This window comes from Chiloscyllium plagiosum, unplaced genomic scaffold (assembly GCF_037043375.1).
Source record: "Chiloscyllium plagiosum isolate Xiang-an unplaced genomic scaffold, Cpla_swu_hap1 HiC_scaffold_26, whole genome shotgun sequence".
Lineage (NCBI taxonomy): Eukaryota > Metazoa > Chordata > Chondrichthyes > Orectolobiformes > Hemiscylliidae > Chiloscyllium > Chiloscyllium plagiosum.
Window position 1 is genome coordinate 3646838 of NW_028270164.1, and position 23380 is coordinate 3670217.

Genomic DNA, 23380 nt, shown 5'->3' on the forward strand with positions numbered 1-23380 from the left:
CCTGATAATTGAAACACAGAAGATAAGTACAGGAGTAGGCTGTTCAAACCCTCCACCCTGCTGCTCCATTTAATATGACATTGCCGAGTTCAGTATCCTAATCCTTGGTGGCATGGTGGCTCAGTGGTTAGCACTGCTGTCTCACAGCACTCGAGATCCCAGATTCAGTTGTAGCCTTGGGTGACTGTCTGTGTGGAGTTTGCCCATTCTCCCCGTGTCTGTGTGGATTTACTCTGGATGCTTTAGTTTCCTCCCTCAATCCAAAGATGTGCAGGTTGAGTGAATTGCCCATGCTAAATTATCTGTAGTGTTCAGGTTCGGTGGATTAGCCATGGGAAATACAGGGTTACAAGGATTGGGTAGGAGGTTTGGGTCTATGTGGGATGCTCTTTGGAGGGTCAGTGTGGACTCAGTGCACCGAATGACCTACTTCCACACTGTAGGGATTCTAAGATTCTCTAATCTCATCCTCCCTCTTTAGTCCACAAGAATTATATCTGCCTCCTTCTTGAAAACACATTATATTTTGGCCTCAACCACTTGCTGTGGTAATGATTTCCACACACTCACCACTCTGAGTGAAGAAATATCTCCTCATCACAGTCCTAAACATTTTCCCCCTTATCCTTAAATTATGAGTCCTCATGCTTGACTGCCCAGTCATCAGGAACAACTTTCCTGTGTTAACCCTGTCTGGTCCTGTCAGAAACTGATAAGTTTCTTCTAAATTCCAATGAAGATAATTGTAACCAATTCAATCTCTCCTCATATGTCTGTCCTGACATCCCCGGAATCAGTTTGGTAAATCTTCACTGCATTGCCTCCAGAGCAACATTCTTCCTCAGTTAAGGATTATATTTGCAGTTTCCAATCTACTGAGGCCTTTGAGCAATCCAGGGAATTTTGGAAGGTTACAACCATTGTAGCTACTTCTTTCAAGACCCTATGGTGCAGATCACCAGCTCCAGGAGACTTGTCACTCTTTAGATCCAATAGTTTTCCCAGGACTCTTTCTCTAGAGATTATGATTGTTTTAATCTCCTCTTCAACTATTCTGTTTTGATTTTCTAATGTTTTTGGGATGACTTTTGTGTCTGCTACAGTGAAGACACTGTTAAAAATTAAGACCGTTCAATGCTTCTGTCATTTCCTTATTTCCCATTAATCCCAGTCTCATCCTCTCAGGAACACTGATCACTTTAGCTACTCTTTTGGTTTTTATATCCTTGTAGAAAATTTTACTGTCTATTTTTATATTTCTAGCTAGCTTTCTCTCATTCTATAACTTATTCTTTCTTTCTTTGCTGGTTTCTAGAATTTGTCCAATGTTCTGACCTTTGGAGTATTGCATATATTTTCTAACCATTTGCTACTATCCTTCAGTTAGTTAGTTGGGGATGGTGCATCATTTTCACTGTATTTGTCATTTTTTAACTGTTCAGACGGTGGTTTGACAGGAAATGTCCAATTGGTGACAGTTTATCATGTTTCTTTATTACAGGAACAGTATGAGCTGGTCTACAGTGCAATCAGTGTTCTATTTGAGAAGCAGCTAGAATTCCTCAACACCAACGCGACCTTCTGTGAAGATGAGGTGAGTTTTTGTCCTTGTTCTGTGCTTTGTTGTCTCAGCTGTCTTCAGCTGCCCCCACTTTGAAATCATCACTTAGCCTTTATCTAGTCTCAGAACCATTTGAAAAGGTCTGGTAGGTTCCTACAACAAACCTCCTCCTCTAAACATATACTCACTCACAGAGACTGACCCACACAGAGACTCACTCACACACGCACACGCACACACACATACACATAGTTACTCACATGCACAGACACACACACACCCTTGCTAGAAGGAGTGAAAACTGTATCTCCCATTCCCAGTTTCTGCATGTGAATCTTCACTGCCCCTAGCTGTCCACAACTCTGCACGAGGTTCATTTGCAGAATTATGCTAACAGCATGGGATCAGTTCTCACATTGGCTGAGTTTACCATGAAGGACCCTCCTTCTCAACCTCTCCCCTTCACCTGAGGTATATTATGATGAACCTCAGATTATACCACCACAAGTTAGTTCGTTCTCTCTCTCTCTCTCTCTCTACCTCTCTTTCTCAATGACAGTGTGATGCTGTGGCCTGATAAGACTATGGCTACTCTACCCAAGACATTTTTTAAGATGCTGTGGCCAGAGCTTTATCTAATGCCTCAGATGTAGCGAACATCAGATATAAGTTCACTTATTTAGTGATTTTGAAATTTTTTGTCCCATGTATTTTTAGACAGAATACTTAATGCATTAGGGTCCTCCCTAGGCGTTTGCATTTTTCAGATCCCATTCTCTGAAGACTACTTTGAAAGTAGAGTTTCTGACTTTTAGCATTTCACATTGACAAAGCAACTAATCCCATGTTTCAGGTGCAATTTTCTGATCCAATTTTAAGTCATGTTTCCCTTTCAGCCAGTTTAATCTCTGTACATTTGCCGGGACAATCTACTCAATCTTTCCAGGTTGATGAGATTCAATCTTAGCTGGTTTGGCAGCATCAGTGAAAAGGGACAGAGTTAACTTGCAGCTAGGTTTTTTCTGAACTGTTATGATTTGGGACCCCTTTAGAAATGAAGGATTGGTCTCAATTTCAGGATTCCTGGTGCTTCTAATTTTCGGGATTACTTCTTAAGGGAGCAGGTGGATTCAGGTTGTGAGTATGTACCCAGCCTTTCCAACCAGACCAGTTCCATACAGCATGACCTTGTCTTCCATTTCATCTTGGAGTCGGACCATGTTTTCAAATGGTTGTGATTAGAGTCATAGAGATGTACAGCATGGAAATAGACCCTTCGGTCCAACCCATCCATGCTGACCAGATATCCCAACCCAATCTAGTCCTACCTGCCAGCACCTGGCCCATATCCCTCCAAACCCTTCCTGTTCATATACCCATCCAAATGCCTCTTAAATGTCGCAATTGTACCAGCCTCCACCACTTCCTCTGGCAGCTTATTCCATACACGTACCACCCCTGAGTGAAAAAGTTGTCCCTTACGTCCCTTTTATATCTTCCCCCTTTCACCATAAACCTATGCCCTCTAGTTCTGGACTCTGAAAAGACTTTGTCTATTTACCCTATCCATGCCCCTCATAATTTTGTAAACCTCTATAAGGTCACCCCTCAGCCTCCGACGCTCCAGGGAAAACAGCCCCAGCTTGTTCAGCCTCTCCCTATACCTCAAATTCTCCAACCCTGGCACCATCCTTATAAATCTTTTCTGAACCCTTTCAAGTTTCACAACATCTTTCCAATAGGAAGGAGACCAGAATTGCACGCAATATTCCAACAGTGGCCTAACCAATGTCCTGTACAGCCGCAACATGACATCCCAACTCCTGTACTCAATACTCTGACCAATAAAGGAAAGCATTCTTCATGGTCTGCATGAGGGACCCCTTTGAAAGGTAAATGCCCCTCCCATGCCAAAGTATGACCTCCCAAACATCACCTCCTCAAATAACCCTCATGACTCACTGTCAAAATAAGATTCTTTTTTACTATCCATGAACACTCTCACTCTCTCTCTCTCTCTCTCACTCACACACACACACACGACTGTTGGCTTTGCAAAAAAGACTACCAATTTAATTCCTAGCTTTTCACTACATTAAAAAATGAATGCCTTTATATTAAAGGGCATTAAAACTGTTATTCATGCAGACACTTTAAAGTTTCAAAACCTAAAACAACAAGGCACTTGTAACTACTTACTCCTCCAAGAACAGACAAGGTGAAATTGGTAGAGATCACTCATCCATAGCTACTAATCAAATAGAGACTTAGGTGTTTCAGCAGTTCATTGGTTGACTGAGCACTTAGCCAAGAAACATAATAAGGCTTTTGAAAATCTAGCCTATTGGCTACATTTAACCAAAAATAGATTTAAAATGCCTCATTAATACTTTGTCTGAAGAAGATGAAGTGGACAGTGAAAAAGGTTACCTCAGAGTACAATGGGATCTTGATCAGATGGGCCAATGGGCCGAGGAGTGGCAGATGGAGTTTAATTTAGATGAATTTGAGGTGCTACATTTTGGAAAAGCAAATCAGAGCAGGACTTATACACTTAATGGTAAGGTCCTGGGGAGTGTTGCTGAACAAAGAGACCTTGGATTGCAGGTTCATAGCTCCCTGAAAGTAGAATCGCAGGTTGATAGGATAGTGAAGAAGGTGTTTGGTATGCTTTCCTTTATTGGTCAGAGTATTGAGTACAGGAGTTGGGAGGTCATGTTGCGGCTGTACAGGACTTTGGTTAGGCCACTTTTGGAATACTGTGCACAGTTCTGGTCTCCTTCCTATCAGAAAGATGTTGTGAAACTTGTAAGGGTTCAGAAAAGATTTACAAGGATGTTGCCAGGGTTGGAGGGTATGAGCTATAGGGAGAGGCTGAATAGGCTAGGGCTACTTTCCCTGGAGCGTTGAAGGCTGAGGGGTGACCTTATAGAGGTTTATAAAATGATGAGAGGCATGGATAGGGTGACTAAATAAGGTATTTTCCCTAAGCTGGAGGAGTCCAAAACTGGAGGGCATAGGTTTAAGGTGAGAGGGGAAAGATTTGTTGGGGCAATTAGGGATGGGCAATAAATGTTGGCCTGGCCAGTGATGACCTCATCTAATGAATGAAAAGAAAATGAAAAGTAGTTCCTGTTCTCAGTTGTTTTCCCCAGTTTGAATTTGTGTCATTATTTAGGAGCACAGTTAGTCATGTTGTGTTGATAGCCTTCTCAGAACCAGAGAACTTGCAACACATCATGCCTTTGCCAGCTCTTTTGAGTCTAATTAGTCCCACTTCCCCTACTTTTAACCCATAGCGCTGCAACTTTTTCAGGCAGTGCAAGCCAGATCACAATAACAAGCTGTGGAACAAAGTTCTCCCCATTGCCATTTCTCAGTCTTTTGCGAATTAATTTCAACCTGTGCCTTCTGATAACCTTTCCTCCAACTCGCAGAAGATGCACTAATAACACCTCTACCAAATATTTCATTAAACTTATTGCTTCCAGTCAACAATCATATTAGTTTGTTGCCATGAACTCTGCCAAAAAAAGGGATTAAAACAAACATTTGGTTGGGAAAAAAAAACATTTTTCTTGTCCTCTCATGGGATGAGAGCATCACTGGCAAGGCGGGGCTTTGTTACCCATCCTGAATTTCCCTTGAACTGTGTGGGTTATTGGGCCATTTCAGATGATAGTTAACAGTCAACTACATTGGAGTCTAATGTAGGCCAGACCAAGTAAATATGGCAGATTCCTTTCCCCAAAGGAATTTAGTGGACCAGATGAATTTTTACAACAAGCAATAATAGTGATCATCATCACCAAGCATAGCATTGGCACTGTGCCAATGCGCTTATATTCACAACATCTTTTATTTGTCAACTTCCTCTTTGAGTGAGCTGCTATGGAACAGTGCAGGGAGCTGTGGTTTCTGCACAATATGAGTTTGTAGTGTTTGGGAGGCTTGCACTCGCATACCGGATGTGGTAAAACAGATGGCGCGCAAACAAACAGTTCCGCTGGAGAAACAGCCTTATCCTCAAAAGCAGGACTTCTGCATTTGAGTAAAAATGACATGAGGTGCCACTCCTGTTGAAATCTGCGAGCGAAGCATTTTCTGCTGTGAAGCTTCTCTATGGGGCCAGTAATGGGATTGTCAGGATGGTGGTTGTGGTGGGGTGGGGACAGGAAATCAATGTGGTCAAATTAGCTCCGCCTCTCAGATGTAGAGAATGGTTGGGTTAGGAACTTTCCAGGATTGACTTCAGGAATTAAATGAGTCAGAATAAAAACCAAAATAAAACATTAAATTACATTCAAAATAATAATTAAACAGTCTGTTAGATTCTCTTCCAAGTCTTCTAGCACTTTCCAAAGGTGCACAATTTGCAACTACAGAGATAGATTCCCACCTTTCGACAAAAGTTCAGATTTCTGACTTGTTTAAAGATTAATAATTTGGTTGCAACATTCAATGGGGTTACAAAAGCAGAAAGACATTTCAAAAAAGCGGATGTTGGAGACAAGCAGGACAGAAAACCAAAATTATCCAAAGGTCTATTTGTCCCCCAGTTGATGGTGAAATTGGGGCATGATGAAACTAGCCAATGACAAGAGTGTGGGGAAAGGGTGATGGTGACTGGTCACAAGATGAAGCTGCCAGAAATGCATTCAATCAAAATTGGAGACTCTAGAGCAGAGTGTACGCAGTATTACTATCCCATTGTACCCTGAAGCCATAATATTGTACACTCCTATGCCCCAAAATGCCTACACTCTACTCTGAAGCCCTTATACCACAAACACTGTACCATGGCATAAAAGCCCTTCACCACTGCATCCCAAAACCTCTATATCCCTGTACCCCAAACCACCTCCATTCCAAAACGTCTGCACCCTGAATGCTGTATTCTCTAAAACCCATATACACCAGTGACTAAATGTGCAGGAGCCACAATACCATGTTCCAGACACTGTATCTTTGCACCAAGTTTTGTTTTGGTCATTTGTGTTCTGCTGTTCATTTCTTTACTGCACTGTTAGCCCTAATAAGGAGCACATGGTTGACTAAGCCTGCTTCTTCCTGTGTGCACCTAGACTCATTGTGTTAGGGGGAGGCTGGGACTCCAGCTGAGCAATGATAAGGATCCAGCCTGGAATGATGTTCATACCTGCTGCCACATGGGTTCACTTTTCACCATCACAGAGGATCCCTGAGGCTGGAACCATCGCTCTTCCTGCGAAACACACCAAACTCCCTTCCTATTGATATCCAGTTTGAATCCATTTCACTCACTTTCTCCCTCTCTTCTTTTCCTATGTCTCCTTATTTCTCTTCCCTTCCCTTTTTCTGCTTCTTTCTCTTTCCTTGTCACTTTGTTTCTGTTTTCTCTGCATCCTTCTGCTTTCATTTCTTTTATTTTCTCTTGCTTACTTTCTCTCTTGTCTTTTCCTTGTTCACTTTTCGTCCCCCTCTCTTTCTTTTCTCTGAATCATTTTTACTTCCTTCACACACTGTTTGTTCCCTTCTGTAACTGTTTTCCAGGTCAGGAGACTGTCTCTTGGTGCATTATCCAAGCTGGACTAGGTAATGGACCCTTCAAGAAAGTAAATTACAGATGGGCAGCGTATGCTGGTCTTGTCAATGTTGACCACATCCCAGGAAAAAAAGCTAAAAGTTAACTTTTTGGTGAATCTCAGCAGGTTTGCAGCATCTGAGAAGAGAGAAACAGAGTTACTGCTTCTGGTCTGATATGACCTTTCTTTGAAACCAGAAAAAAGTCTTCTGAGGGCTCTCCTCCTGAACCTGGGTTCAAGTCCCACCTGCTCCAGAGGAGCGTAATAACATCTCTGAACAGGTTGATTAGGAATAATAGGTTAATTCTTTTTTGAAAATGTCTTCTGAGGAAACGTCATTGAACTTGTAACATTAACTCAGTTTTTCTGTCTCCACAGATGCTGCTAAATTTGTTGAGGTTGAAAAGAGGGTTTTTTTCTTTGCAGATTTCCAGCATCCACAGTATTTTGGCTTGTTTCAGTGAAAAATAAATAAAAGTTTGATGCTGGCGTTATTGGTGTTTAGAAATTTGAAAATTCAAAATAGTGTTGGGGAGTTGGGGATTCTGTGGAAGACTTTGCTGCACAGGCTGGAAGCATTCCGGTATTATGGAGAAGCAGTCAGAATAAATGGGTTGAAAGCAAGAATGTTTACAATTACTTACGAGGGGAAGTGGTGGAACAGTGATAACGTCACTTATCTAGTAATCCAGACATTAGGCTACTGTTCTAGCAGATGGTGAAATTTGAATACAAGTGAAATCATTTGAAAAGAAGTTAGCCTAATGGTGACCATGTATAAACTGTCAGTTGATATAAAAAAGTCCGTCTGGTTCACTAACTCCTTTCAGGAAGGAAATCTGCCAGCTTTTCATGGTCTGACCCATAAGAGAAGTGTTCGACTCAATTAGGGATGGGCAATAAATGCTGATTTAGCCAGTGATGCCTACATCCCATGAATAAATAACGAAAAATGTGAAAAGGATCATTTCTTTAAGCAAACCCAAAGTATCTGTTCAAGGGGTTGAAGGTTCCAAGATCCAGCAGCTGTTGATGGCACCCAGTTTAGTTTCAGTTATGTAGAACCCACAGAGTCTGCACAGGTTTGACCTGCCTTCTCTTTAAATGTATAATGTTGGTGATGATTTGAGCGGTTTGGTTTTAGAGCAGCCTGTTACTGAGGTTGGGAGCACTGAGGTGCTGAGTGTGTGGTTTCATTCAGGAAGTCACTTAGAGTCTAAAACTGAAAATGACATTATTTACAGGAAGATACTGACCAAATGCAACTTGGTTTTGACTATTGGCGGAGCATACAGGCAGGTCAAACTATGTATACTAATTATATGGGTGCAGGGTAGTCTGTACGTGTATTGTGTGCATGTATATGTACATGTTTTTATTTTTAAATTGTCCTTGTTTGTTCTCATGCACCAAGACCAGGAACAGAATATTAATCATTGATGTTTCTCAACCTGTGCTATTCCTCCCCATCACTTGTCATCTTCTGAAAAATGCTTTCTACTCGTTCCTAGGAATCTAAAAAAATTCTCTCTTATCTTCACCCTTCAATCTTGTGTCTGATTCCATTATTCAAGTTGTTACAGTGAGGGACCTTAGGCTGCTTCTGCCTCCTGGTGATGGTCTGTCACATGTTGTGAGTGTTTTTGTAGTGTCATAGAGTAACATAGCACAGAAACAAACGTTTCAGTCCAACCAGTCCAGGCCGACTATACTAGTAAGTTTTCGTTGTAAAGTATTAAATAATCTGCATTTTCACTCTTAGTGTGATCATTCTGCAATTGTTTCAGAATGTCCTGTGGCCGAGTTTGGCTTACAATAACTAAACAAGTTTCTTGTTAGTCAGGGGCTGGTCTTTCATGGTACCTGAAACTACTTCAGAATTTCACAGAAAAATTGTGTTTAAGCTCTCACCTTTTCTTTTTGGAAACCCAAGGTCTTTTCCACTTTAACTTGGCTTGAAATTGTTGCCAAAATTTTTCAAGCCCATGTGAAATAAGTCAGTGTAAGTTAGCTGCTGATTCACTCCCAGCCTGTTTCCCTTGGCTGATGTGAACCAATTCACTCTCCTTTGAGTTTTGGTAAATCCAATCTGATGTTCAATGATGTTGAGGACACGTTGACTGACATTTTGCTTTTACATTTGTCCTACAGATTATTGAGCCCTCTGTGGAATTAGAGAGACCTCAGCGGCCACCAAAATCTATTTCTCTTTCAACAAACTCATCACGTTACAGGTAACACATATGGAGGCTAGTAATGCATGTAAATAACCTTGCTGTGTCTGTATCTCCTTATCACTGTGTAACCTCTTCCAGTTCTATCAACCTCCATGAATTCTGCACCAATGCCCCCCCCCATCTCACCCCAATTCTGGTTTCTTGTCCTTCAGTAGCTTCCATCATTCTACCTAATGCCTTCAGTTTTGGTCTGGAGCTCTGTTCTTCTCACTCATTTAATACCCATCTCCCTGACCAAGCTTTTGATCACCAATTCTAATATCTGTTTATGTGGCTCAGTGTTAAATTTAATCTGATTATGTTCCTCTGAAATAGCTTGATACCTATTAGCACATTAAAGACACTAAGTCAATGCAAGCTGTTGAATCGAACAATGGAACTAAATCAGTAACTAGTTGCAGAATTTGATGAATAAAGAGGCAGTGGAAGCCAATAAGTTAGGATTATGGAAGAAAGATAGGAACTAGTCATGGGGGTTGATTAGTGACAAACTGATGGAAATGGATTATCTTAGGTTTTCATCATATCTGTCCATAATAGGATCAGACATCAATGTCTCTTTAACTTTGTTACTGCACTGAATGCACTATTCCCCTCCCCACTGATCAACTGGATTTAACCTAGTCAGCCAACAATGTGGCAGGGACTTTGCGTTGCTCCTGAACCACCATTGAACAAAGCTCTCAGTCAGTTCCCCATAAGGCTGACTTGACTTATCAATAGAAGAACATAAGGCAGTCTTGTGGTTTTTACACAGGGAATCAGCAATTAATCAAACAGCAGCTAATTTCTTTGAAAAACAAACTAAAGTATTATCATAAAGAATGTGATGGAATAATGTCCATCCTATAGTGATACCTGCCAATATGCTAACCCCAACTCCACTCTTCCCCACCTTCGAGTCTCAAACCAGCACCCTGAGTATTCACACTCTGAATCTGAATTGAATGGCTTCACTGTTACAGACACAAAATTTAATGAATAATGGGACTCTCTAAAACATAATGTTCAATGTGGCTCCACATCTTGAGGACATGTTTGCGATTCAGAGCAATAACTGAATAGGCTGAGAATATAACTGTGCAATCAATCAGGGTTGGGCCTCAGAAATGTTCAACTCACTTTGTGCTGTCCATGCCCTGGGAGAATTTGAAGGGTCCAGTGCAGGGAGAGTTTTCTCCGTATCGAACCACATGCTGTTCCTGTCCTGGGATTGTTTGATGGGGGACAATGTAGAGGAAGCTTTACTCTGTATGTAACCGCATGCTGTCCCTGGCCTAGGAGTGTTTGATGGAGGCAGTGTGGAGGAAATGTTTTCTGTATCTAACCGCATGCTGTCCCTACCCTGAGAATGTTGATGGGGACAGTGCAGAGGGAGCTTTACTTTCAGTTTAAAAGAATAGAGGGAGCTTCACTCTTTAGCTAAACCCGTGCTGTAAATGTCCTGGGAGTGTTTGACAGCGACAATGTAGAATGGATTTTTTTTTCTGTATCTAACCCTGTCCTGAGAGTGTTGGTGGGAACAATGTTGGGGGAACATTACTTTCAGTATAAAAACATACAGAAGGTATTACTTTCCATTTAAAAGAGTAAAGGAAGCTTTACACTCTTTCTTGCCCTGTGCTGTCCCTATCTAGGAAGTGTATGATGGGGACAGTGTAGAAGTGTAACCTACATATCCTTAAACACTATGGGTAATTTAGCATTGGCCAGTTCACCTATGCTCGGTGTTATTCCATCCTGAGAGTGTTTGATGGGGCAATGTAGAGCTTAGTGACTGGTTAATAATTCAGTTGAGCTGGTTCCTGATTAAATTGGCAGACATCATTTCCCGTCTGTTTATTCTGTCGCTATGTTTTATGCCTTTGGTGATTTTTGTTTTTGCAATGTGCTCACATTGCAGCATATACTGTATACCACCTCTGGCTCAGAGGCATCTGTGAATCACACTCTGAAAATAGTACTCAGAACAATATCAATCCCACAATCTATTCTCACAATTTCTCAAGCTATTAGTTTTGAATCAGGAAATAGTGTCACCTTTTGACTGGATATACCAGTTCTTATCAAATAGAAATGTATTAACTGGAAGCATTTGGTATTTTAAATGAAAAGTTTTATTTGTCGATTTTCTTTGAGCTTTCAAATGAAGCTAAGTGGTAATGGGAGCTAATCTTGAGCTGGATGTGCAGAGGTGAAAACAATAGTCATAACTGCAAATGTAATGTTGCATCTAATGGGAGTATGAAGTGGTGATTAAATGCCATCTCAAGCCCTGCTAACAGTTTTAGATACTGCACATGAGGAATGATGTAATGCACTGGAGGGTGGTAGTGCGGAATAATTATGATGACATTTATTCACTTGTGTTCAGAGGATTCAGAGGCAATCTAATGGAAGTGTTGAATATGGTGATGGGTGAGTTCAGATCCGGGGCTTGTCCATTCAGGAGGGACATTGTGAAGAGCCACTTCTGACAAACGGCAGATCTCCATCCTCACGAAAAGGAATGTCACGTTCTGTGGTTCAACTTGAGCATTCTAGACTGAGAGTGATCGATTTTTTTGAGAGGTGAAAGGAAATGGAGCCAAGACAAGTCAATAGATCTGAGATATAGCTCAGGCAGGGTGGAGCAGATTCCTAGGGTCTGTTCTCTGGGTTCCTGGATGAGTTCCTGTTCCTCCAGGTTGGTAATCAATTTGTTTGAAGACAATATTAATATTGGCCACACTAGAATGGACAAACCTCCATAAATGCACTGGAGTCTCCAGGAGTTAGAGTGGTGACTGGTAAAGAGCTTAGAGAAAAACATATCAGGGTGAAGGGGGAGAATGGGTCTGGGAGGGACTGGGGCACAAGAATAATTGGATAGCTCTTTCAAACTGTTGGAAAAGACTTGATAGATAGAAAGGTCGCTTTCTGTACTATACAATTCCATCAATGAGGAATCTCTTACCTGAATGTGAATGTGAGATTTGGTGCACTCACTGACACATGAGAGATAGCAATCTCCTGGGAAGGTGAGGAAGTGTGAAATTCCTGATGGTTGCCATGGCTATGATTTGGATGAGAATATAGGAGGCATTGTGAGTAAATTTGCAAATGACAACAAGATTGGTTGTATAATGGACAGTGAAGTAAGTTATCGAAGATGACAAAGAGATCTTGATTAATTGGGTCGATGAGCTGAGGAGCGACAGATGGAGTTTAGAATCATAGAATCCCTACAGTGTGGAAACAGGCCATTTGGCCCAAAAGGTCCACACTGACCCTCTGAAGAGTATTCCACCCAGACCCATTCCCCTACCCTATTACTCTACATTTCCCCCGACTAATGCATCTAACCTACACATCTCTGAACACTATCGGCAATTTAGCATGTCCAGTTCACCTAACCTGCACATCTTAGGACGGTGGGAGGAGATCTGAGCACCCGGAGGAAACTCATGCAGACACAGGAAGAATGTGCAAACTCCACACAGACAGTCACCCGAGCCAGGAATTGAACCTGGATCCCTGTGAGGCAGCAGTGCTAACCACTGAGCCACCACGCTGTTTAATTTGGATAAATGCGAGGTATTGCATTTTGGTAAAACAAACTAGGGCAGGACTTATACAATTAATGGTAGGGTCTTGAGTTGTGTTGTAGAAGAGAGACCTGAGGGTTCAGGTAGCAGGTCAGGCAGCATCTGAGGACCAGGAGAATCGATGGTTTGGGCATAAGCCCTTCATCAGGAATGAGAAGATGAAGGCCTTATGCCTGAAACATTGATTCTCCTGCTGCTCGGATGCTGCCTGACCTGCTGTACTTTTTCAGTGCAATACTTTTCAACTTGGAGGAATATGGGCCAAATGCAGGCAAATGGGACTAGTTTAGTTTGGGAGCATGGACAAGTTGGACCAAAGGGCCTGTTTCCATGCTGTATGATTCTATAACTCTACAGACTCTTTTCAATTGCAACTCATTTCATAATCCATATTTGAGAAGGTTACAAGTCACATGACACCAGGTTACAGTCCAAAAGGTCAGATGCAGTGACTGGTGTCACGTGACTTTCCTACCTTGTCCACCCCATTCCAACACTGGCACCTCCACATCATATTTGAGAAGATCATGAAAGGACAAAGATTGTGCTGACAACTAATGAACAATATCTGCCCCCCTCGTGAATCTCCCACATACCCATTTAATGTTAGGAATAATTTCTAGGGAAAGTTATTACAGGTGGGAGAGAAACAATGCAGTAGCCTCATCAAGACAAGCACACTTCGTTGGCCATCAGGTTGCAGGACTCTAACTGAATAGCGCAGCTCTGTTCACTCCAGTTGGTAAGTTCAGTGTCAAATCTGGTGTAGGAACTGAGTGTATGAAAGACTGGATAGATAAAGGCGACAAGAGAAAAACAGAATAGAAAGGCAATTGTATTTTATTAATTTAAAACGTTTTTACTTTTTTATTACTTTTTAAGGTTCTTGAATAACTAAAACCTGAAGGTGAAACCACACACATATCATAGTTAACTTGCAATGCCAGAGAGGCTGACTTTCAATTATTAACACTTTCCACATTGTTAAAAGGTTATGCTGACTTGATATAACTGTATGTTCTGTGGCAGGATTACCTGGGCGGCTGCAAATACAGCAACTTCACATGGTCAGTACATTTCTGGTGAGGAAGTCAATATGATGCCTTTTCTGTGAATCTATCAGTGCAACAGGGTCAATTTCTGGATTTCTATATTTCTTCACTCTTCTTGAAGTTGCTGTGATATTTGCACATAAATATGAACAGCAACTTTAACCACCATGTTATTTTGAAGGCAGTTATTGGACAATAATTCAATGAGGAAAAGTATTTAATAATAACACAACTGAAATGTTTTTCACAGCTGACTAAAAGTTGTATACAACTTTTCTCAATTGCGCATTCTTACCATTACAGTTCACCAAAAGAGGAAAGGAGTTTGCGATTCATGGCACAAGAGACCACTGATTTACAATCCTCAGAACAACACAATCAGTTGGATTTCTGCTTCCTTGGCCGTGACCAGGCTTGTGGATTAATCACAGATTTGAACAGCAGCCCCAGTAATTGTGGCAAAGTCTCTCAGTTACTCGAGGACAAGACCCCTTGTATCACAAGATGTTCTCCAGAGATAAGGCCCGAAAGGCAGCTGAGTTTGGACAATGTTGGGACATTATGGGGAGAACTGTCCCAGGACTCAGCAAGATTGACACAGGAGACAAAAGAGTTTCCCAGCAAGACATGTTTGACCAGAGTAAAGTCAAACCCCTTTTCCACCATGAGCCAGGATATTGAACACCCCATGGAATCACTTAAAGTTAAGCAGTACAACTTCTTTTCTTTGGAAGATCTATTGAATGTCTCATCCAGTGGCTCTTCCTCATCCAGGTCAAACAGTTTACCACAAACAGGAAAGACCTGGAACTCCTGTCGTTGGGAATCCACTCAGGAAGAGAACCCCAACATTCTTGAAGACCCAGAGGAACAATATTCCATGCATTTCACTTCCCCTGCCCACTTCGAGTCCACTTATTTCACCGAAGATCCTTATTTCTCACCTCCCAACTCGGCTCAGCTCCAGGAGAATCGCCTCTCGTACTTGGAATCCCCCTGCCATTACCTCGATAATCTGAACCCAATCCAGAGTCGATCCGAGAACGATTACAGTGAGCTGCCGTTATTCCCGGGATACATGGAATCTGCTCTGACCCAGCCACCAGAGGAAGAAGATCATCACACTGCCGTTGGAGTAAAGGAAAATCGTAAGTAGGAATCCCAACTCTACAAACAAAAATCATTAAATGTAAAGCTGTTTGACGATCTAAAAGCAATAACAGGTTAACCTATGTCCTTAAGGACCTGCTATTCCTGCCTCCTCAAGCCTAATGTAATTGACTCTTACCTATCCTCTTGAAACAGACTTAGAAAACCAATCGTTTATATCACTAGAGTACTGGGGGAGGACCGCCACCACCCAGGTCACACAGCTGATATCTATAGGTTACACACATTCTTGTTTCTGAATCCAAGATATGTGGGTGATGAGATGTGAACACATAATCCAGGCTACAAACCCAGTGTAGTGCTGAGGGTGTGCTGCATTATCAGAGGTGCCATGTTTGGAATGAGATATCAAACCAAGATCCTCTTTGCTCTCTCCAGGGTATGGGAAAGAAAAATCTCACTCCACTGTTGAAGAGCAAGGGAGTTCGTAGAATCCCTATAGTGTGGAAAGAGGCAATTACATCTGATTTTGCTTTTTCTCTTTCGAACTGCAGACTGAACTCTACAGTAGTATGATCGCTGTCTCCTAAGTGTTTCCCTGAAGAAGGGCTAATGCCCGAAACGTCGATTCTCCTGTTCCCTAGATGCTGTCTGACCTGCGCTTTTCCAGCAACACATTTCCATCTCTGATCTCCAGCATCTGCAGACCTCACTTTCTCCTCAAAGAGGCAATTCAGCCCATCGAGCGTGCACCAACCTCTGAAGAGCATCCCAGACAGACCCAGCTCCCCGTCCCCCATCCCAACACCACCCAACCCAATAAACTCACATTTCCCATGGCTAATCCATCTAGCCTGCATATCCCTGGACACCAGACAATTTAGCATGGCCAATCCACCCTAACCTGCACACATTTGGACTGTGGGAAGAAACCAGGGCACCCAGAGGAAACTCATGTAGACACAGGGAAAACGTGCAAACTCCACAGAGACAGTTGCTCGAGGGTGGAATCGAACTCAGCACTCTGCCTCACAGTGCCAGGGATCTGAGTACTGGGAAATAGATAGGGCACGTCAGAAAAGCAAGGTCACTGTGATCATGGGGGACTTCAATATGTCGGTGGACTCGGTGAATAATGTTGCTGGTGGATCCAAAGAAAGGGAATTTGTGGAATGCTTACAGGATGGCTTTTTGTAACAGCTTATGATAAAGCCCACAAGGGAACAGGTTATTCTGGACTTATTGCTACATAATGAGCCAGACTTTATAAAAGATTTTAAAGTAAGGGAACACTTAGGAGGCAGCGATCATACTACTGTAGAGTTCAGTCTGCAGTTCGAAAAGAGAAAAAGCAAAATCAGATGTAATGGTGTTACATTAAATAAAACAAATTGCTAGGGCAGGAGAGAGGAACTGATGAAAATTGACTGGAAGCAGAGCCTAGAGGAGAAGACAGTAGAGCAACAATGGCAGGAGTTTCTGGGTGTAATTGAGGACACAGTACACAGGTTCATCCCAAAGAAAAGAAAGATTATCCGGTGTGTTGTTTGTGTGTTTGTGTTTGTGTGTGGGGGGGATGAGGCGCATGGCTGACAAAGGAAGACAGGAAATGTATCAAAGGAAAAGAGAGAGCCTATAAAGTGGCCAAGAGCACTGGGAAATTAGAAGATTGGGAAGACTACAAAAACAAACAGAGGATAACAAAGAGAGAAATAAGGAAGGAGAGGATCAAATATGAAGGTAAGCTAGCCAGTAATGATAGTAAAAGTTTATTTCAATACATAAGAAACAAACAAGAGGCAAAAGTAGACATCGGGCTGCTCCAAATTGATGCAGGAAGGCTAGTGGTGGGAGATAAGGAAAGAGCTGAAGAACTTAATAAGTACTTTGCGTCAGTCTTCACAGTGGAAGACATAAGTAATATCCCAACAATTTAGGAGAGTCAGGGCAGAGTTGAGTATGGTAGCCATTACAAAAGAGAAAGTGCTGGAAAAGCTAAAAGTCCCGGATGATTGGAAGATCACTGTTGTAACCCCTTTGTTCAAGAAAGGGTCAAGACAAAAGATGGAAAGTCATAGGCTGAATAGCCTAACCTTGGTTGTTGGTAAAATTCTAGAATCCATCGTTAAGGATGAGATTTCTAAATTCTTGGAAGTGCGGGGTCGGATTAGAACAAGTCAACATGCATTTAGTAAGGGGAGGTCGTGTCTGACAAATCTGTTAGAATTCTTTGAAGAAGTAACAAGTAGGTTAGACTAGGGAAACCCAGTGGATATTAGCTATCTAGACTTCCAAAAGATCTTTAATAAGGTGCCTCACGGGAGGCTGCTAAGTAGGGTGAGGGCTCATGGTGTTTGAGCTGAGCACCTGGCATGGATTGAGGTTTAGCTGTCAGAAAGAAGGCAGAGAGTTGAGATAAAAGGTTCTTTTCAGAATGACATGTGGTGTCTTGTAGGGTTCAGTATTGGGGCCGCAGCTGCTCACTTTATATATTAATGATCTGGATGAAGGAACTAGGAGCATTCCGGTGAAGTTTGCTAAAGATACAAAGTTAGGTGGACAGGCAGGTAGTACAGAGGAGGTGGGAAGGGTGCAGAAAGATTTAGACAGTTTAGGAGAGTGGTCCAGGAAATGACGGATGAAATTCAATGTGAGCAAATGCAATGTCTTGCACTTTTGGAAAATACGGGTATGGACTATTTTCTAAATTGGTGAGAAAATTCATAAGCCAAAGTACAAAGGGATCTGGGAGTGCTAGTCCAGGATTCTCTAAAGGTTGACTTGCGGGTTGAGTCCGTGATTAAGAAAGTGAATGTAATGTTGTCATTTATCTCAAGAGGGTTAGAATATAAAAGCAGCGATGTGGTTCTGAGCCTTTCTAAAGCTCTAGTTAGACCCCATTTAGAATATTGTGTCCAATTTTGGGTCCCACACTTCAGGAAGAACATACTGGCACTGGAGTGTGTCCAGCGGAGATTCACACGGATGATCCCTGGAATGGTAGGTCTAACATATGATGAACGGCTGAGGATCCTGGGATGGTATTCATTAGAGTTTAGAAGGTTGAAGAGAGATCTACTAAAAACTTACAAAATAATGCATGGCTTAGACAGGGTGGACTCAAGAAAGATGTTTCCGTTAGGTGGGGAGACTAGGACCCACGGGAACAACCTTAGAATTAGAAGGGGTCAATTTAGAACGGAAATGAGGAGACATTTATTCAGCCAGAGAGTGGTGGGCCTTGGAATTCATTGCCATGGAGCACAGTGGAGGCCAGGTCATTAAATGTCTTCAAGGCAGAGATTGATAAATTCTTGATCTCATAAGGAATTAAGGGCTACGGAGAGAGTGTGGGTAAGTGGAGTTGAAATGCGCATCGGCCATGATTGAATGGCAGAGTGGACTCGATGGGCCAAATGGCCTTAATTCCACTCCTATGCCTTATGGTCTTATGAGTCACCATTCTTCCCAATGTCATCGCCACTATTTATCCTGCAACTTGCATCAATGAAACAGCTGAATATTATCACAGTGCGAGTTCCTTGCGTACAATTTCCTTCAGTGTCACTTGGTCAAAATCCTGGAACTTACTCTCTAACAGCATTGTGGGTCTACTTACCCCAAATGAACCACAGCCATTCGAAAAGACAGCTCACCAACACCTTCTCAAGGGTAATTAGGGACGGGCAATAAATGCTGGGCAAGCCAATGACATTCATCATTAAATGAGAAAAAAAACAGTTGCTACTTTTCCTGCAGAAACGACTTCCTTGGCTGTAAAGCATTGTAGGGGTTGCAAAAGGTGCTATAGAAAGGCAAGTCTTTGTTCTGAAACTGTGTGCTCAAGACAGCAGGTGATGCCACCAGTGGCAGTGAAGATGTGGAATAAATGTTGGCCTTGACTCTCCCATCTGAAGAATAAATGAGAAAGAAACAAACAGAGTAAATGCTTTACACTGTTCATGTGTTCCACTTACTGGTGCCTCTGTCATCTCTGGAAACCTACGCCCTTTCTCTGATCTTCCATTCTGATTACACCTTTACACACATGAACTGGACAGAGAGAAATGAATGAAAGGAACCTGCATTGATATAGCAACTTCCACAACCTTAGTACATTGCAAGCTAAGGAGTATTTTGTGACATCTGGGGCTGGTTAACTAATGAGATCTGGGATGTGGTTCAAAATGATGCGTCACTATGGGATTGGATTCTCACTCTAGTTGAAGTAGCCTCAGATCCTGTCTCCTCACCTTTAGCCAGAGTAAAATCACTGTATAACCGTGGTTTATCAACCCTTAAATAATTGAGAATTCTACTTGAAGCAGTTGGTGAAAATCCTGGTGTAATGTAAGAAATAACAATCCAATTTCAATCCTTACTCAAAGGCCTTAGAGGGCCAGGGATGAATACGTAAAAACCACATCAATCACAACTCTCATAAAACCATATGCCATCAGAGCAGAAGCAGTCCATCGAGTCTGCTCTGCCATTCAGAGAGATTATGGCTAATCTGCTAATCTTCATTTCCACTTTCCTACCTTTTCCCATAATCCCGACCCCCTTCTTGATTAAAAACCTGTCTATCTCAGCCTTAAATAAATTTAATGATCCACCTCAACAGGTCTGTCTGACAAAGAATTCCACAATTTCATTGCCCTCTCCGACAAAAGAAGTTCAGCCTCATCTCTGTCTTAAAGAGTGCAGGCTTGAATTGGGCACTGCCATTTGACTGTGACTCAAACAGTGATGCTCAACACGGCAGCCCCAAGGTTTGAACTGTTCCACAGTAACTGATAGAATAGCATGACCCATCATTACACTGAGTTCAAATGGTCAAAACAAAATCTTAGATATGATCGAACAGAATCTGTGTCTTTTTCAGAGATTTGCAGTAATTCTCCAAACCATGTACTTTGATTAAGTATTGAGTAAACTAGACTTCCCCTTTCATTTTTGTTTCCCAGATTCCGATGAAGAAACTCCTCCTCCTCTGCCAGAAAGAACCCCTGAATCCTACATGCTCCCAGATAACCCCGGTAAGTGGATCACAGATCTCTCCAGAGGACCCACGTTACAACTCAGAACAGAAGCAACTGTGAGGAATTTCCAGATCATGGTGGGGGGGGGGGGGGGTCAGATCATGAGCAGGAAAGTTCCAGAATGATTTATTCATGTGATTCAGGTAATTGGGGAGGGGGGGGGGGGAGAACACAACAGAAAAGCAGAATATTTCTTAAAAGGCATGAAATTCATATATATTGATGCTTGGAGAGAGAAATGGGGGGGGGGGGGGGGGGGGGTGTACTCCCCATGAGAACAGGGAATGTTAGTACACAGGTATAGCAGGTGATTTGGAAAGCAAAATGCTTGTCACCCTTTATTGCAAAGGGCATTGGAGGACAAGAGTAAAGAGGCCTTGCTGCAATTGGACAGGGCTTTGTTGAGGTAACACCTGAAGTACCATGAGTGGATATAAATGTGTGCAAAACATTAATAGTTCCACAGACAATCCACCTCTATCAAGTCATATAAAGACTATTTATACTTTGAAATATTTCACAATTGAAAAAAAAGGTTTGCAATTTCCATTAGCATTTGTTGACACAATCTGAGGGTTATCATTATGATACTGTAATGATCCCAGCTGATGTCATTATGGGATAAATCAGATCCCAGATGAAATTTTATTTAGCAAAGTGGACTTACATCAAAACATAATCACGCAATGCTGCAATGTACTTTTAGCAATTATACAGAGATTTATTCTGCAAAAGAAGTGAAGATAAAATAGAATAAATGAAGCTTTTTAACAAATAACACAATTTGAAAGATTTTGAAATACGCAATAAAGCATCCAATATTCCACCTATTCAACACCATCACACTACAGAGCAAGTTCATTTCCCTACCACATCTATAGTTTTTGAAAAGCTTTGTGCAATTCTGGTCATCCTGGTAGAGGAAAGATGTTGTGAAACTTGAAAGGCTTCAGTAAAGATTTACAAGGATGTTGCTGGGGTTGGACGGTTTGAGCTATGGAGAGAGGCTGAAGAGGCTGCGGCTATTTTCCCTTGGAAGGTGAGGGGTGACCTTATAGAATTTTATAAAATCATGAGGGGCATAGAAAGGGACAATAGCCAAGGTAAAATAGAATAAATGAAACTTTTTAACAAATAGCACAATTTGAAAGATTTTGGAACATGTAGTAAAGCATCCCATAATCCCCAGAATAGGAGAGTTCAAAACTAGAGGGCGTAGGTTTAAGGTGACAGGGGAAAGACTCAAAAGGGACCTACGGGACAACTGTTTCATGCAGAGGATGGTGTGTGTATGGAATGAGAGCTGCCAGAGGAAGTGATGGAGGCTGGTACAATAGCAATATTTAAAAGGGATCTGGATGGGTATATGAATAGGAAGGGTTTAGAGGGATATGGGCTAAACGCTGACAAATAGGACTAGATTAATTTAGGATATCTGGTCGGCATTGACTAGTTGGACTGTAGACTGTAGAGCCTGTTTCTGTGCTGTACAACTCTATGACTCTATCTTCCTTAACTGTTTCTTTCAATTCCTAGTTTTGAAGGGTTGAGAGCCTCTTCGTTGAGTAGCATAATTGAGCTTAGACTTTCTCAGTGTTGAATGGCCTTTACAAGATCCTAACCAAGCATTTCTGGTCTGGGACTTACAAAGTAAAACCCTAACACTGAGGTAACATATTTCCCAACTTTTCTGAAGTCTCCTTTCAATAGGGAAACCATTTCATACATCTTACTTCAATCTGTATTGCTATCGACTGAAACCAAAATCTTTCCCAAGTTTGTCCCCTGTACAATGCAAAGAAGGTCAATTAATGATTGATTCTAACTCAACACAAGCTCGTGTTTTCACTGTTTCCTCTGTTCATTTGTAAATCATTCCCAATGCAAATAAATTCACATTACCATTTCTGGAACCCTCTCTCTTTTACTGGTGTGATTAATTATGGGGAGGTGATGACCTAGTCATATTGTCACTGGACTATTAACCCAGAGACCAGGTAATGTTCTGGGGACCCGGGTTCAAATCCTGCCACAGCAGATGGTAGCTTTTGATTTCAATAAATATCTGTAATTAAGAGTCTAATGATGACCATGAGGTGATTGTTGTTGACCCATCTGGGTCACTAATGTCTTTTAGGGAAGGAAACTGCCATGTTTACACGTGATTCCAGTCCCACAGCAATTTGGTTGACTCTTAACTGGCCTCTGAGCAATTAGGGATGGATAGAAAATGCTGCCTGACTAGTGGTGCCCTCATTCCATGAAAGAATAAAATAAACGTTACTTACTCTATCCAGCCTGCTCCCTCAGATCTCTTCTTAGCCTTCTCCTTTATAAGGAGAACAGTCCCAACTTCTTCAGTCTATCTACATAACTGAAGTTCCTCATCTGTGGGACCATTCTTGTAAACCACTTCTGCCCTCTCTCTGATGCATCCATATCCTTCCTTTAACGTGGTGACCACAAATGTTCACAACACCCCAGCTGAGGATGAATAAGTGGGTTGTACAAGTTCAACATCACCTCCTTGCTCTACGCCCTATTAATAAAGCCAAGAGCACAATATGCTTTATTAACTGCTCTCCACCAGTCCTGCCATCTTCAGTCATCTGTACACATAATACCCAGGTTCCTCTGCACCCGCATCTCCTTATTTTGTGTTGACTTTCAATGTTCTTTCTACCAAAGTGCATCCAAGTCTCACATCTCTGTCACCTATCCGCCCACTCAGCAACTTGTTAATGTTCTTTTGAAGTTTCACACTATCCTCTTCACAGTTTACAATTCTTGTAAGTTTTTGTCATCTGCAAACTTTGGAGTTTCCTCCAAACATCATGATCTAGATCATTAAAAATATCAGGGAAAGCAAGAGTCCCAATACTGACTCCTGGGGAACTCCCTTACAACCTTCCCCCAGACCATTGACCATTACCCTCTGTTTCCTATCACTCAGTCCATTTTGTATCCATGTTGCTACTGTCCCTTTTATACCATGGATTCTAATTTTCCTCACAGGTTGTATCACACTGTATCATACACCTCATTATCCTCATTGAGCCTTTCTGTTGCTCTTCAACAAACTCCAGTAAGTTAGTTAAACATAATGTCTTCCTTAGAAATTTGTGCTGACTCTTCATAACTGATCCACCTTTTTCCATGGAACTACTAATTCTATCCTGTGTAATTGTGTCCAGAAACCCCCCATCACTGAAGTTGAACTGACTGGT

At 41.8% G+C, this 23380-nt stretch overlaps 1 protein-coding gene across 2 annotated transcripts in view; it reads left to right on the top strand.

Moving 5' to 3' along the window:
• LOC122563025 (tyrosine-protein phosphatase non-receptor type 22-like) overlaps positions 1–23380 on the top strand; it is a 95809-nt gene that overhangs the window by 54417 nt on the left and 18012 nt on the right. For both annotated transcript variants that reach the window (XM_043716337.2, XM_087973428.1), the window contains 4 exons: positions 1502–1594; positions 9277–9359; positions 14305–15149; positions 20079–20150. In XM_043716337.2, coding sequence (XP_043572272.2) covers positions 1502–1594; positions 9277–9359; positions 14305–15149; positions 20079–20150 — 1093 coding nt within the window. The remainder of the gene's footprint in view (positions 1–1501; positions 1595–9276; positions 9360–14304; positions 15150–20078; positions 20151–23380) is intronic.